The sequence below is a fragment of the Miniopterus schreibersii genome (assembly GCF_964146895.1).
Source record: "Miniopterus schreibersii genome assembly, chromosome: 8".
In the NCBI taxonomy this organism is placed as follows: domain Eukaryota; kingdom Metazoa; phylum Chordata; class Mammalia; order Chiroptera; family Miniopteridae; genus Miniopterus; species Miniopterus schreibersii.
The window spans coordinates 33,000,678-33,014,231 of NC_138109.1; the positions used below are offsets into that span (position 1 = coordinate 33,000,678).

Genomic DNA, 13,554 nt, shown 5'->3' on the forward strand with positions numbered 1-13,554 from the left:
GGCATCAAATCCCCTGCTCTGCAGATGAGAACCAGGGGAGGGCCCTGGCTGGCTGTGCTAGGCACTGTCTTTCTGGACCTGGTTTATGGAGTGCTGTTTGGGAAGTTGCTAGGACATCTGCTTTGTTCTGAAAGGAAGAACCAGTAAGTAAGAAAAGAAAAAATGCTGTTCTGCTAATGCCAGCGACCTTCTGGCCTGGGCTCCAGTTTTCTCTTCTAGGGAGTCCTGGCAGAGAAAGGGTGAGACATTAAGGAGGGGTATGGTGGGCTCTGGATTTGGACCTATCAAGGTTTGATCCTGAGTAAGTCCTTTAAAAGCTGTGTGACCTTGCCCTGACCAGCGTGTCTCAGTGGTTAGAGCATTGGCCTGGGCACTGGAGGGTTGCGGGTTCAATCCATGTATGGGGGAGGCAACCAATGTGTCTCTCTCACAATGATGTTTCTCTCTCTCTCTCTCTCTTTCTCCCCCCCTCCCCCGTGTCTTCCCCTCCTTCCCTCCCTTACACTTTCTAAAAAATCAATGGAAAAAATATGCTCAGATGAAGATTAACAAGAAATAAAAGCTGTGTGATCTTAAGCAATTTCATGCCTCTGTAAATGTGCATAACCAAACCAGGTTCCTGGAAATGAGATCTAAGAGATAAGACATACAAAAGTTTGCCATGATGCTTGGCATGTACTAACTGCTCACTAAATATTGTCTGTTAATATTCATTAATCTCCTAACACAGCACTTGACACTCTCCTTTCTTCTGCTTGAAGCTTTATGGTTTCCAAGTGTTGTTCCCATGCCAGATCTCACTTTTTCCTCTCCATAAGCCTGCAGATAGTCTGGCCATGACGTCCTTATTTCTAATGTACAGAGGGGGGAGCCTTCTTTACAGCCCCTCCTCAGAAGGAGGAATCCAGTTTGTTTTTCCTGCTGAACTCCTCTCCAGCTCCCTGCAGCCTTGAGTCAAGTTCACTCCCTGCAGCCCAGAGTCTGAGGCTCTTCCTCACGCTCCAGCTCCAGCCAGGGGGGACTGCTTCACACTCCTCGGCTAGGACACCCCTGTCGCTGCTTCCCACCTGGCTCCATCACTGCCTTGCTCAAGCATCATCGCCACTGGAAGCTTCCAGACCTCATGAGACATAGCATAAAACAGTGAACTACCATTGCTAAGTGCCCAGGCACCTGGCTCTGAGCCCCACCAGTCATATGCCCTGCAACCAGCTGCCTGGCCTGTCTAAGCCTCGTGTAAAAACAGTACCTCCTTCGGAGCGCTGCAGCGAGGATGAGAGGTAAAGCTCTTAGCGCAGTGCCTCGTGCGCAGTAAGTGCTCGGCACGGGCTAATGTGTGCACCTAGAAACCTGGCTTTTATATTTGTGACAGCTTGGATCTTGAGAGTATTACGCTAAGTGAAATAAAGGAGACAGGAAAGGACAAGAGCCATATGATTTCACTCGTGGGATATAAAACAGCAACAAACAAACTCATAGACACAGACAACAGTGTGGTGGTTACCAGAGGGGAGGGGGTAGGAGGAGGGTGAGGAGGGTCAAGGGGGTCAAATACATGGTGACGGAGAAGACTAGGCTGGGGGTGCCGAGCACGTGCTGCATGCAGTATGTGTGTGTAATAGAATTGTGTGCCTGAAGCTTACATAATGTTAGTAACCAATGTCATCCTGATCAATTTAATTAATTTTTTTTAAAAAAAAGAAACCTGGCTTTTAGTCCCCTACCCTGCTATTGACACACTGAGTGGACTTGGACAAGTTGGTCTCAGCCTTGGTTTCTCCGTTCTGTAAAATGAAGCTTTGTACCCAGGGGCCTGTGGACGGGCTTGGTTGAGAGGGGCGGGTAAAAAGTACAACCGTGATGCTGGTGCCTCCAGGAGCTTTTCTGAGAAGCCACGGGCCACTGAAGAGGCCTAGGACTGGGTGACCACCAAGGTCCTCCTGGCTCTCTCCCACGGGGCCCAACTGATGCACCACCAGCCCCTGCCGGGAACAGGGCTCTCTCCTGTCACGAGAGCCACAGAGCCTGACTGGTATGAGCAAACATAGGCTCATGTTCCTGTGGTCTGTCTCCAGCGACTTTGTTTTCAGCAACCGATGCTCAGAGTGTCAGGAACATGTTGGCATTTGCTTGCCAGAATGAGCTCCTTGTTCCTCAGAGACCAGCTCAGCCCTCTCCCCCCTTGGAGACTGGTGTCCTGTTGAAGAAGGCATGGCCCAGGGCAGGGGGCCAGGTGCCTCTCAGGCCTCTGGACTCCTCCGTCTTCCTCTTCACCCACATAGGTCCCTGAGGCCCATGTGTTCTGCCAGTAAGTAGCCCTTGACCTCCCTTCTTCTCTGCCCACCTGGTTCAAGTCCTGGCATGTCTTTCTTGAACTGTTGTAATTAAAGGCCATTGTAGCTCCAGATAGTGTTGTTTATCGTGCCTTATCACCATTGTCCTTAGGATGAAGTGTGACATGCTGTGCCCTCCAGGATCATGTCCCTGCTTACCTCCTCACCTACCATCTCTCCCCCACCCCATCGATGTTTTAGCTGTCCTGACCTGCTGGCATTCCCTGGCTGAGCCATACCCTGGCACACATCCAAGCCTTCGTGCATGTGGCCCCTCAGCTGGGAATGCCCTTTGCTTCCACCTGTACCATGGGAAGTTCTGCCCTCCAGAGCCTGCCCAAATGCCCCTCCTCTGGAAAAAAGCTCCTCTAGATCGGTGGTCAGAACCCAGGATGCCCCAAGTGTCCCTGCAGCTCCTCACTTGTGGTGCAGTTGGAGAGAAACTCAGCCAAAGGTGCTAGAGACCAGGGCTGACCATCCCTCAGGCAGGATCCCTGAGGAGCCCTGTTCTAGGAACTGGTCCTCAGTTCATCAGGGTCAGGAACACGACCATGTCCTGGCTCCCAGAGGCCCCTCTTCAGTATCCTCCACCTGGCATTTCCTGCTGTCCCCCCATCCATCCATGGTGTGAGGTGCCTCCTCCATGAGACCTCGCTTTCCTCATGTGCTGGGATCCAGCTCTCCTCACTTCTGGGTGCCTGGTACCCAGACTGGCCCAGAGAGGTGCACTGAGACTCTTGAGTGAGTGATGAATGAACCAGAGCTCGCCTGTGTGTCAGATGACCATTTTCCGTTCAAAACTCACATGAGATTGATAGATAAAACTGATTTTATTACTTTCCAATGGGGATATGCCTGTCTCCCTTAACAGGAACCCTCTTGTTGGCCAGATTCCAAGTCTCTCTTTCAGAATGAGGGTGGGACACTTTCTGACCCTCAAGCTAATTTTTAAAATACCCCATATGGACTCTGCACACCCCCTTCCCACACATGCCAAGATATAATCATATTGGTAGCAGGAAAGGTTCCAAGGTTGGGACACCATAGACTATGTTTGAATTCCAGTTCTAGCACTGACTTTGCTATATGATCCTGAGCAACTCGTTTCTTCTTCTGGGCCTCAGTTTCCTCATCTGTTTAATGGGAGCTTCCACCCTTGTCTGTCTGGGTGTTGTGAAGCAGAGAAACAGCTCATTCACTCAGGCTCTGGGATCAAAATACTATCTACTATAAGAACCCTAGGCTGCTTGTCTGGGCGCTGGGCACGGAGTGGAGGGTGGGGAGTGGTAGGGTGGAGAATGGGATGGACAGAAGGGCTGCTCTTTCTTCAGACCTTCTCTTCTATAGCTCAGAGCCTCCTGGACGGCTCCCTGCTGGCAGGATGACAAAGCTCCTTCTCAGGTGCAATTTCATGTGATCAGTCAGTAGCACCTCCTAGGATTACTGAGATGAGAAAAATGCCAAGGCTATAGCCAAGCCCAGCAATATCTGCCTCTGGTACCAAAGGGATGGCATACACTCTACATAAGAGCTAAACTCCTCAACCTGGTGTTTGAGCTCCGGACTTGTCTTTTCTCCAAGAGGCGATAAGGTCAGGATCTGCAAGTCCAACTTGGAGGGGAGGAGATTTGCTGCGTGTGGCCACGGAGGCAGCCTAAAATCATGGAAGCAGATTCCTCTCATCTTTGTTAGGAGCTGCCAAACATGATAGTGAGCTCCCTGTCCCTGGAGGCATTCAAGGAGGGGGCTGAACATCTTGAAAGCAGGAGAGGCAAGTCCTATTCAGACACAGTCAGTAGATCTCACTAGATGATCTTGAATGCTCTTTCCTGCCCTCATGCTCTTCGATTTGATGCTCATGTGGAGGACTACCACTGCCATTCAGCCAGCCTCCTGCTCTGGCCTGGGTGCCACTCAGGGTCCAGGACAGGAGTACTCGTCAGACCAGTCGGAGCAGTGCTGCACACGGTCCCGGCAGAGGCTCATCGGGATACAGTCACAATATTTGAAGACAGTTGGGGGGCAGCGCCACCACCCAGGGCCACAAGGTGGGCATGCAGTCACTAGAGGGACAAGAGCCAACAAAAGAGCCGCGGTAGTGTCCTGGAATGCCCAAGGGACCACTTGCTCTGACACCTGCCATAGCTCCCCAGAGCCCCATCCATCTGACATGGTTTACTGTATTCCTTATTTCCCTGTGGAAGAGAGAATCTAGATCCCAATTCATGGGTTGTATTACCTCAAGCAAATCTCTTACCCTTTCTGAGCCTCAGTTTCCTCATCTGTTACTAAGAAATAGTGCCAGGCGCATGGTCCATGTTCAAATATTAATGGGTCTACCCCAGCCCGTCCTCCCTCCCTCCCCCTGACTCAGCCACACCAGCCCACTTAGGACTCCCTGAGGGTGCCCCATAGACTTCCCTCCTTTGCTCTGTATCCTGGGCCTCCAGCATTCTTCCCTGCACGCCCAGCCTCTGCCTGTTGAAACCCTGTCCACCCTCTAAGGCCTGCTTGAATACTGCCTCTTCTGAGAAGTCTCCTTTGATTCTTATGCCCTTCCTTCCCAAGAAAAACCTCCCCAGGTCCTCGTCACTTCCTTTTGGCATCAGCGTGATGTGAATCCTATAGATAGGACACATGTTTGACTCCTGACTGTCCTCCAGCAGAACCTGGCAGAGGCCCAGCCCCAAACAGTGCTCAGACCGTTTGTTGATTGAACACTGGGGAAGAGAATGAACAGAAACTGGGGCAGTGAAAAGATACTGGACTTGGAGTCAGAAGACCTGGAGTTAGGGAGGGTGTACCAAGCTTCCTATCATTCATTGTATTAAATCCCTTTTCCTCTCTGGCCTCAGTTTACCTACATATAAATTGGGGGCAGTGATTCCTGCCCTACTTTCCTCACAGGGTTGTTGGGAGCTGCAGAGGAGATGAGGGAAACGCAGGTTCAGTCCCCAGTTGGGCCACATCCACACTTCTTGCATGATCACCCTCTGAGCCCCACTTTTTTCCTCATCTGTGTTCTTGAAAGTAAGTTCCCACCACAGAAGAATAAACCTCCAGAAGGAGCTACTTGGTGTGGTAGTGAGCACCCCACCACTGGAGGCATCCAGGCAGGGGTGGAAAGCTTCTTTTTAGGATGCAAGGAGTGGGGGCAGAGGGAGCCTCAGAGATTCCCTGGTCAACCTTTGCCCTCTGCCTGGCCACCTACCCCAGCCCAGTCTGTGCCTAGACCCCCACCTGGGCTCCGTTCATCCGAGCAGTCCCCGCAGTTGTTGGTTCCATCACACTTTTGGTCTGAGTAGATCCAGGAATCTGGGTTTCCACAGTGGGCCACAAGGAATCTGGGGAGACTCTGGGGCACATCTCCTACAGAGGACAGATGAGGCAGGGGGAAGTCCACATCTGGCCACAGCTGTCTCAGGGCTTTCTGGAGGTGGACTGTCCTGGTTACCCTAGGCAGTTGCCAAACTCAGGATCACCATGCATCCATCCCAGGAAGGGCATGAGGGGAAGATTTCCCTGGGAAGAGGTTGAGTCAAAAAGAGAGAAATGTTCTTTCCATGTATATCCAACAAGATGCCCATGGAGCCACCTCTCCCTTCCTCGCTCCCTATTAGCTCATATGCACCCCCACCCTACACCATTGTCTGCCCTTTCCTCCCTCCAGAAATGTCTTCCTTGACACCTATTCAAAACCATTCCACTTCAAGTCCAGGTTCAAGCTCCTTCATCTCCAGGAAGCTTTCTCCAGCTGGGACATAACAAGAATAAATGTGGCCCGGCCGGGCGTGGCTCAGCGGTTGAGCATTGACCTAGGATCCAGGAGATCGGGGTTCGATTCCCGGTCAGGGCACATGCCCGGGTTGCGGGCGAGGCAGCCGATCAATGACTCTCTCATCATTGATGTTTCTATCTCTCTCTCTCCCCCTCCTTTCCTCTCTCTGAAATCGATAAAGATATGTTTAAAAAAAAAAAAAAAAAAAAAAAGAATAAATGTGAAGTCTTGCACCTGGGTCCCATAACTCAGAGGATATGGGTTCACATACCTTGTGAGAAGGAGTCAGAGCACCTTTCTTGAGAGTGGGTTCTGTTAGGCAGCAGTGTGACAAGGCTGCCAAAAATTAACACAAACTCAGGCCACATCACTAGAGGTATAACCCAGACCTGGGAGGGGAAAAGCCTTTGTTCTTTAGACTAACCGGAACCAGTCAGAAGTGTCCTGAATGCTTCTGGAGCCTGTCTGGGGAGACAGGCATGGGCAGTTGGTATGTGTTTGTGGAGTGCTGGTGGAGTGGAGAGTGTGGCCCAGGGAAGGAGACACTTAAGTGGGGAGAAATTCAATCTCCGAATTCATGCAGTGCCACCATTATGGAGATAAAGATGTGGTTCTTGGGGTCAAGTGTTGATGAGAGGGCAGAGGTGGAACCAATCAAGGATGCTAGTGGGAGAGCAACCATGCAGTGAAGGGAGCAACTGCCTCAAGTTGTAGTGAGCTCCCCACCCTGGAAGTATGCAAGCAAAGGCTGGGTGGCCTCTGTTGGGTTTGTAATAGAGGGGATTTGGGCATGAGCTGGGATATAACTAGATGACTTTCAAGATCTCTTCTAGCCTTGAGGGTTGATGATATAATGACCTTCCCCCTCATTAGCTCCCCTATTCCTTCCACTCCAACTTACCAAGTTCTCTCCCTCCTACATGGAAAGTGTCCTGGCTCCTCTCTACTGAGAATTGTCAGGTCTTTAAGGTCTGGAACAAGATCTTCCCATTCATTCATTCATTCACTCACTCATTCAGCAAATCATTCCAAATACCCTTCTGTGTCATGCCCTGTGCCAGTCACTGGGGTCCCAAGGTCAAGCAGATCAGGCCTGCCCCCAGGGGAGTTTACAGTCTGATGGCCATGGAAAAATGCCAATTGAGAGTGACAACCAAGGTGACTAGGACTGGGACACAGGGAAGCACAGGACTGTGGGAGCCCAAAGGAGGGACTTTAACCTAGTCTGAGAGTCAGACAAGGCTTCCTGGTGGAGGTAACACTTGAACTTTTCCATGAAGTTTGAATACAGGTTCTCTGGGCAAGGAGACGCATTAGGCATCCCCTAATGTGGGCATGTACATATGCGTGTGGGTGGGGCAGGTGTTCTGGCTGAGGGCCATATAAGCAAAGGCCTGAGGACACAAAAGTGCCTGGTAATGTCAGGGATGATTGAGCCTCATTTTGGCTGCAGGGGTAGTTGGAGCTGGGGGGCAACCCACGTGTAGGGCAGGGGCAGGACTGAGCAGTACTCACGGCACAAGGCCTCATCCTCGTCATCGCCGTGGGGACAGGTGCGGACACCATCACAGACCCCACTGGCCGAGATGCAGCTCCTTCGGTCATGGCATAGGAAGCCTGTCCTGTTCGTCAGTGTCACACAGGCCTGGGCTCCTGAGTGGGCAGGGCGAGGCCCCGGAGGGTCAAGGGTGGCGCTCACAAGGGCACCACCTGTTTCCCACACCTGAGACCCACCCTGAGCTGGACTGAGGGGCTGGGGCAGTGAGGAGGACACTGGGCTTGGCACCGGAGGCCAAAGTCCCAGCTCTACCACCTGCCAGTTGAGTGACCTTGGGCAAATTATTCAACCTCTCTGAGCTTCAGATTTCTTGTCTGCAAAATGGGGATTACAATACACACCCATAAGACTGTTGAGATTTACATAATCCCATAACGTAGAATGTGCAGAGTAAGTCATGGTTCCCTCCTTTACTGAAAGCTTGTGGACAGTCTCACAGGAGGCTCCTGAGGACAGGGCCCAGTCAGTAAAGTGGTTTTAATGGTGGGCTCCTGCCACCAGCTTAGGTTCTCAGAAACAATATATTGGGCCTGGCCTGGGGACCGTTATGCCATCATTCCTTACATCTGGGCATTTTATTCTATTTTTTCCCTAAACCCCTTTGAAGTATCATGATTAGCCCCTTTTATAGGTGAGAAAGGGAAGGCTCAGAGAGGTGTGACGGGCCCAGTCGCGCAGCTAATAACCCAGGCCAGCTGACTCATCTCTTTCCTGAGGCTGGGACTGTCTCCCCAGTGTCCAGGAAGCACGGGTAGCCATCTGAATGTGTCTGTCCTTCCGAGAGTCTTCCCTCCCATCCCACTGAATGCAGCTCCTCTTGTGTGCACCCCTGCCCGAAGAGCCTGCGTTTCTGCACAGGCCTGTAGAGAACTGTGGATTCACCCCTCCCTACCTTGTCCCCTTACACCCCTAGCCTGGCTACAGAGCCATCTGTCAGAAAGGTAGATGTGGTGACACCCTCCCCCCAGCTCAACCCCCTTCCATGGCTCTCTGGATAGTGACCTCCCTCCCCAGGGCAGCCTTTGAGGCCCTAGGCCCCGAGCCCTGCCCACTGCTCCAGCCCTCGGTGTCCACTAGCTTTCTTGCCATCTCTCCTTCCCCTCATGTTTCCTCCCACCCCAGGGACTCTGCACATGGTGTTTCCGGTGCCTGGGATGCCTTTCCTGCCACCCCCCCACTAACCAATTCCCACTTTCCCTTCATGCTCCCTTTCCCTTCTCAAGGTGCCAATTCTGACTCCTGGACTGGGTCAGAGGCCCTATTCCAGATCCTCAGAGCCCCGTGAACTCTGCCTTAACGTGCTTATTTGATTAATGTTTATGTCGCTCTCCTAACTGTTAGTTCCATGAAGGCAGGGACCATGTTGGGGCTCACCACTGAAGCTGGGGCCACATTCCTATCCTGCATGGTGGAGGCAGACACACACATGGATGGCACCACCCAGGACAGCCAGGCCAGGGCAAGAGGAAGTCAGGGGGTTGTGGGAGCTGAGACGAGGCTTCTAACCCAGACTGGGCGTCAGGGCAGGCTTCCTGAAGGAGGTGTGTCATCAGAGCTGGGTCCTCTCAATAGCTCATATTACAGAAGTGTACATGGAGGCTCAGAGACATGTTAATGTCAGAGTGTGTGCATGAGTCTAAGCACACACCCTAAGGAATTGTCCAAAACTCACTTCGTAGAGAAGCCAGGCAGGGTCAGGGTTCCCCCATTTCTCTGTGCCACCCATCCCCTCCCCTCCCAGCAAGTTTGATCCACCTTCTATTGACTACCCTGACCTGGTGTACTTGGTGGGAGTCCAAAGATGGCAACCAAGGTGATCAGGGCAGCAACAGTTGCCAGCAGGAGCAGCACAAGAGTCGAAAGGCAGGCCCCTCGGCGAGAGCAGCAGAGGGCGCTGCAGCCTGCTGTGTGGAGCAGGAAACCAGTGATGGAGCAGCCAGTGCTGGGGCCCAGGGACCCCCCTCCTTTGGCCCTTCTTATTAGTGGCCTGCCCTACCAGGGGTCTGGGGGCAGAAAGAGGTTCCCTGGAGGTGGGGGCTCCTAAGCCAGCCCTGATGCTCTCATTTCTGCCTGTGACCCACCCCCACCAAGCACCAGTCCCTGTCCCCAGTCCTGTAGCTAGTGAGTGGCAGTTGGGATGAGGGTCCCAGGTCTCTGCTCCACCACTCTCGCCCTCTAGTCCTTCCACAAGACGGTCTCCTTGGGAGGCAAGGAAAGATGGGCACCTGCTTTTCGAGCTCCTATCATGAGGCAGAAACTATAACAGGTTCTTCATAGCCATTCTTTTTATTTTTTAAAACAACATTTTATAGATGAGGAAACTGAGGCTCAGAGAAGACAAGGTTCAGCTCACCTTATGTGGAGCTGAGATGTGAGTTCACACCTATTTGCTGCCCAAACCAGAGCCCTTTCTGTGATGCCAACTGATTGTCCATTCTGCAGCCCACCAGGATGCTGGTTGGAATCCCAGCTCCCCCACTTCCCAGCTGGGCCCCACTGAGACATCACTTTACTTCTCTGTGCCTGTTTCCTCATGTGGAAAATGGGGGTCATAATACCTATCATAGGGTTGTCGAGAGGATTAAGCTAGATAATGTATCAAAACAGTGCTTGGCACTTAGTAAGTGCAATAAAGGTTTTAGCTATTGTTGGTGTTTATTGAGCACTTACTATGTGCCAAGCTATATCTTAAGCACTGTGGGAATATAACAGTAATAGGAGACATCCTTCTCCTTTAACTTACTTGGCTCCTTTAATTTTTGCTTGCTTGAGAAATAATGAAAGAAAGCTTTATTGAGGACCTACTAGGTGTCGTGCTCTGTAGAGGACACAAAAACAATCATAGCTCTGGTCACTGGCCTCTGAAAGTTTGTAGTTCCTTTTAGAAGGCAAAGCATGGACAGGTTAAAAGGAGAGTCTGGGTACAGCTGCTGTCCTCTGGGTCCAAGTTATTTCAGAGAAAGAAGCAGGACAGGTCTGATGCATCTGTGTCCCTAGGCTCCAGCCCAGAGGCAGGCACATAGTAGGTGCTTTGTGAGTACTCTGACCCGGAGCTCCAGGAGACAAGGAAAGGGTCCCAATTCAGGTCAGTTCAGGTCATCTTCATCCAATCCACTCATATTTGTGGAGCTGCCTATTCTGCTCGCCTCCTAGTCAGATCTGTCCCTGTGCAGCTCACAGAGCCATGTAGTAAATGTGGTAAAGGAAATGTGAGAAAAGTGCCATAGGTGCTCGAAGGAGGGTGGGATTTCTACAGGCAGGTGAGGGGAGGGTGCAAGGAGAGGACATTCCAAGTAGAGAGTGTAGGAGGAGTAAAGGCCTGGTGGGTGGTGGGTGGTGGACAGCAAGTGGCTGGTGTGGCTGGAGCCAGGGATGGGTGTCTATTGGAAAAGCAGACAATAGGAGATTTAGCATAAATCTAAAACCAATAATCCCTACAAGTCCTTGTCAGTGGTTTCCTTGTTGTCAGCAAACACAGGGTAAACTCAGGTAACCCGGGAGACAAGACAATGTGAGGCTGGGCAAGAAGAGTATCCTGGTCAGCCAAGCAGCTGCTCCTCAAATATTTGTACAGCACAGGCCATGGGCAGGATAGGGTCCGAGGAGAGACTCAAGCAGAACTGAGGCCCATGCCCAGATGAAGATGCTGCACCCCAAAGCTGAATGCCCTTAGGCACCAATCCCCCTATGGACAGATGGGGAAAAAGAAACCATTTGTTCCACCACCATGCCCACCATGAACCAGGACTTGAAAATAAACAAACACCAATGTGGAGCAACACAGGCACTGGGGCTTTGCAACCAGAGGGACCCCAATTTGAATATGAACCCTGTCTCTCCCACCTCCCAGCTGTGTGGGATCCCAGCTTGACCATCCTGTCTTGGCCTCAACTGCCTCATTTGTTATTGCCCCATAACAGTACCCTGCTCTTAGAGTTGTCCTGAGGGTTAAGAGACCATGCATTTCCAGGCACGTAATAGGGCCTTGATCCTTTGGAGCTATGATTAGTATCTGCCTCTCTGGGTCTGCTTCCCCATTGATCAAATGTGGGTCAAGACACAGCACATAGTAGATGCTCAATAAATGTGTGTTCCTCCCTTTCAACTGTCTGATTGCACAAGTCAGTGGCACAAAGTAGGTGCTAAATAAGTTTGTGATCCTGCCTACTTTATCCCTCAGTAGTAAAGAGAATTGCCCAGGTGACCCATTGGGTCAAGTATTTGACTCCAGAGCCCTTTCCTTTATAGGTTACAGGTGGACTCTGTATGTTGTGCAGTGCCTGTGAGGTAGGCTATATACAGTAGGTGCTCAACAAATGCTTGTGCATGGAGAGAATGAATAACCGTATTAAGCAGGTGGCTGTCAGCATGGCCAGCCAGGAAGTTGGCAGTAAAGAGCGAATGGCATCAACATAGGGGGCAGAGGTCTTTGGGAGAGTGGCAGCCTTAGGGTGCCCTCTATGTGCCTCTATAGCAACAGCTCAACCTCCGGGAACCCTGCCTGGGGAGGGGGCCTGCAGGGCACTGGCCCCGGGCCCTCCATCTTTTACCTTCTTCTCCAGGGAGGACTTTGGTTCCAGCGGCAGCTCTGCCATTGATGTCCTGCTGCCCAAGAGAACAGAGTCAGGGTGGGCGTAGGTGAGGTAAAGTCCAGCTTCACGGAGCCACACCGAAGTTTTTACAGTCATGGAGAGCCTTAGATGGAACGGCCCGCCCCTCCCGAGAGAACTCGCCAGGCCTGCCCACATCCTGCACCCTCGCCTGTGCTGCGCCCTCTGCCTGGGCTGCCTTTGCCCCGCTGTCCGCGTGGTAAACTTTCATCCTTCAGCCCAGCTCAGGCGGCTCTTCCTCCGAGAGGCTTTCCCCCACGCCCCCTCCCCTTACCTTCAGAGCAGTGGGGGGCTAAGCCACCTCAACATCTCTCTTACTCCAGGTTGGCTCCCCCGGGTCAGGAGCCATCTCAGGGCAGATCTTACCTGGGGGAAGATCCTGTTCATGTTTCCAGTTCTCAGCTCCCAGCTCTAGTCTCTGGGCACTGGGGTGGGTGCGTAGAACTCAGATCAGGTTCCCTGCCTTGTCACCAGGGGCGGCCTGGAGGAGGGAGGGCAGGAGGCCCCCCGGGCCACACCCTCCCTGTGGGCCGTCCCTTCCCGGGCAGCCTCCCAGGTGGAGGGAGAGGCGGGAGAGCCCCGCTCCTGCCCAGCCTTGCCATCTCGCAGGCCCATGGCCAGGCCCCGAGGTCGCTGAATCCTCACTCCCAACCGACAGCCTGAGGTGCGGAGAGAAACGGCCCTCAAGTCACACAGTACGGGTGGGGGTGCAGGTTTGAACCCAGGGGCTTTTCAGGACATGATTTTTCCTCGATGTCAGTGATGAGACTGGAGGATCTCAGGCCCCCAGTGGCATGAAGATCCAGCCAGAAATACCCAGAATTAATATTCCAGGGGCTAAAAAGCAGGGGTCATTTTCTCACTGATGTTCTGTTCAATTAAATAGGTAATCTAGGTTGAAAGAATATGCATTTTCCACTAAAATTATAAAGTAAATATAATTTTAAATTATTTTCTTTTTAAAAGTGGCCATGTGCATTTAAATTTTTCCTGAGATTGTGCCTGTGATGGGGAAGGGGTGGGGACAGGTTGCTAACCCGACTAACCCCTTCTACCCACTCCATGAGTTGTGAGCTCCCTTGCAGCCGGATGCCTTTGTCTCCCCAGCCTTGAAATTGTCAGGCTTTCTGACATCTGCCAGTCTGGTAGGTGTGAAATGGCATCTCAGGGTGGCTAGTTTGCATTTCTCTAGTGATTTCTCCTGCTAGGACCAATCACTAATATTTATTGAGCACTTACCTTTGCCATGTGCTGTTCTACATACTTTATTATTAT

At 51.9% G+C, this 13,554-nt stretch overlaps 1 protein-coding gene across 2 annotated transcripts; it reads right to left on the reverse strand.

Annotated features, from left to right (window-relative positions):
* Positions 1-3,146: 3,146 nt before the first annotated feature.
* On the reverse strand, positions 3,147-12,750 carry LDLRAD1 (low density lipoprotein receptor class A domain containing 1). 2 transcript variants are annotated; one of them, XM_081146239.1, is made up of 6 exons: positions 12,646-12,750; positions 12,220-12,271; positions 9,445-9,573; positions 7,627-7,764; positions 5,574-5,702; positions 3,147-4,396 (listed from the first exon to the last, which is right to left on the reverse strand). In XM_081146239.1, exons 1-6 carry the CDS (start codon positions 12,664-12,666, stop codon positions 4,248-4,250), a joined length of 618 nt encoding a protein of 205 aa, XP_081002365.1. In that variant the 5' UTR covers positions 12,667-12,750; the 3' UTR covers positions 3,147-4,247. The 2 variants fall into 2 exon arrangements, with proteins under 2 accessions (XP_081002365.1, XP_081002364.1); XM_081146238.1 differs by having other exon boundaries at positions 12,220-12,274; positions 12,646-12,748.
* Positions 12,751-13,554: the final 804 nt, after the last annotated feature.

Coding starts and splice junctions, on each gene's coding strand:
- LDLRAD1 (XM_081146238.1), bottom strand. CDS start 12,666: ATGAACAGGATCTTCCCCCAG. Junction 12,275..12,645: donor TGAACAGGATCTTCCCCCAG/GTAAGATCTGCC, acceptor TCTCTTGGGCAG/CAGGACATCAATGGCAGAGC. Junction 7,765..9,444: donor ACTCCCACCAAGTACACCAG/GTCAGGGTAGTC, acceptor CTGCCCACTCAG/GAGCCCAGGCCTGTGTGACA.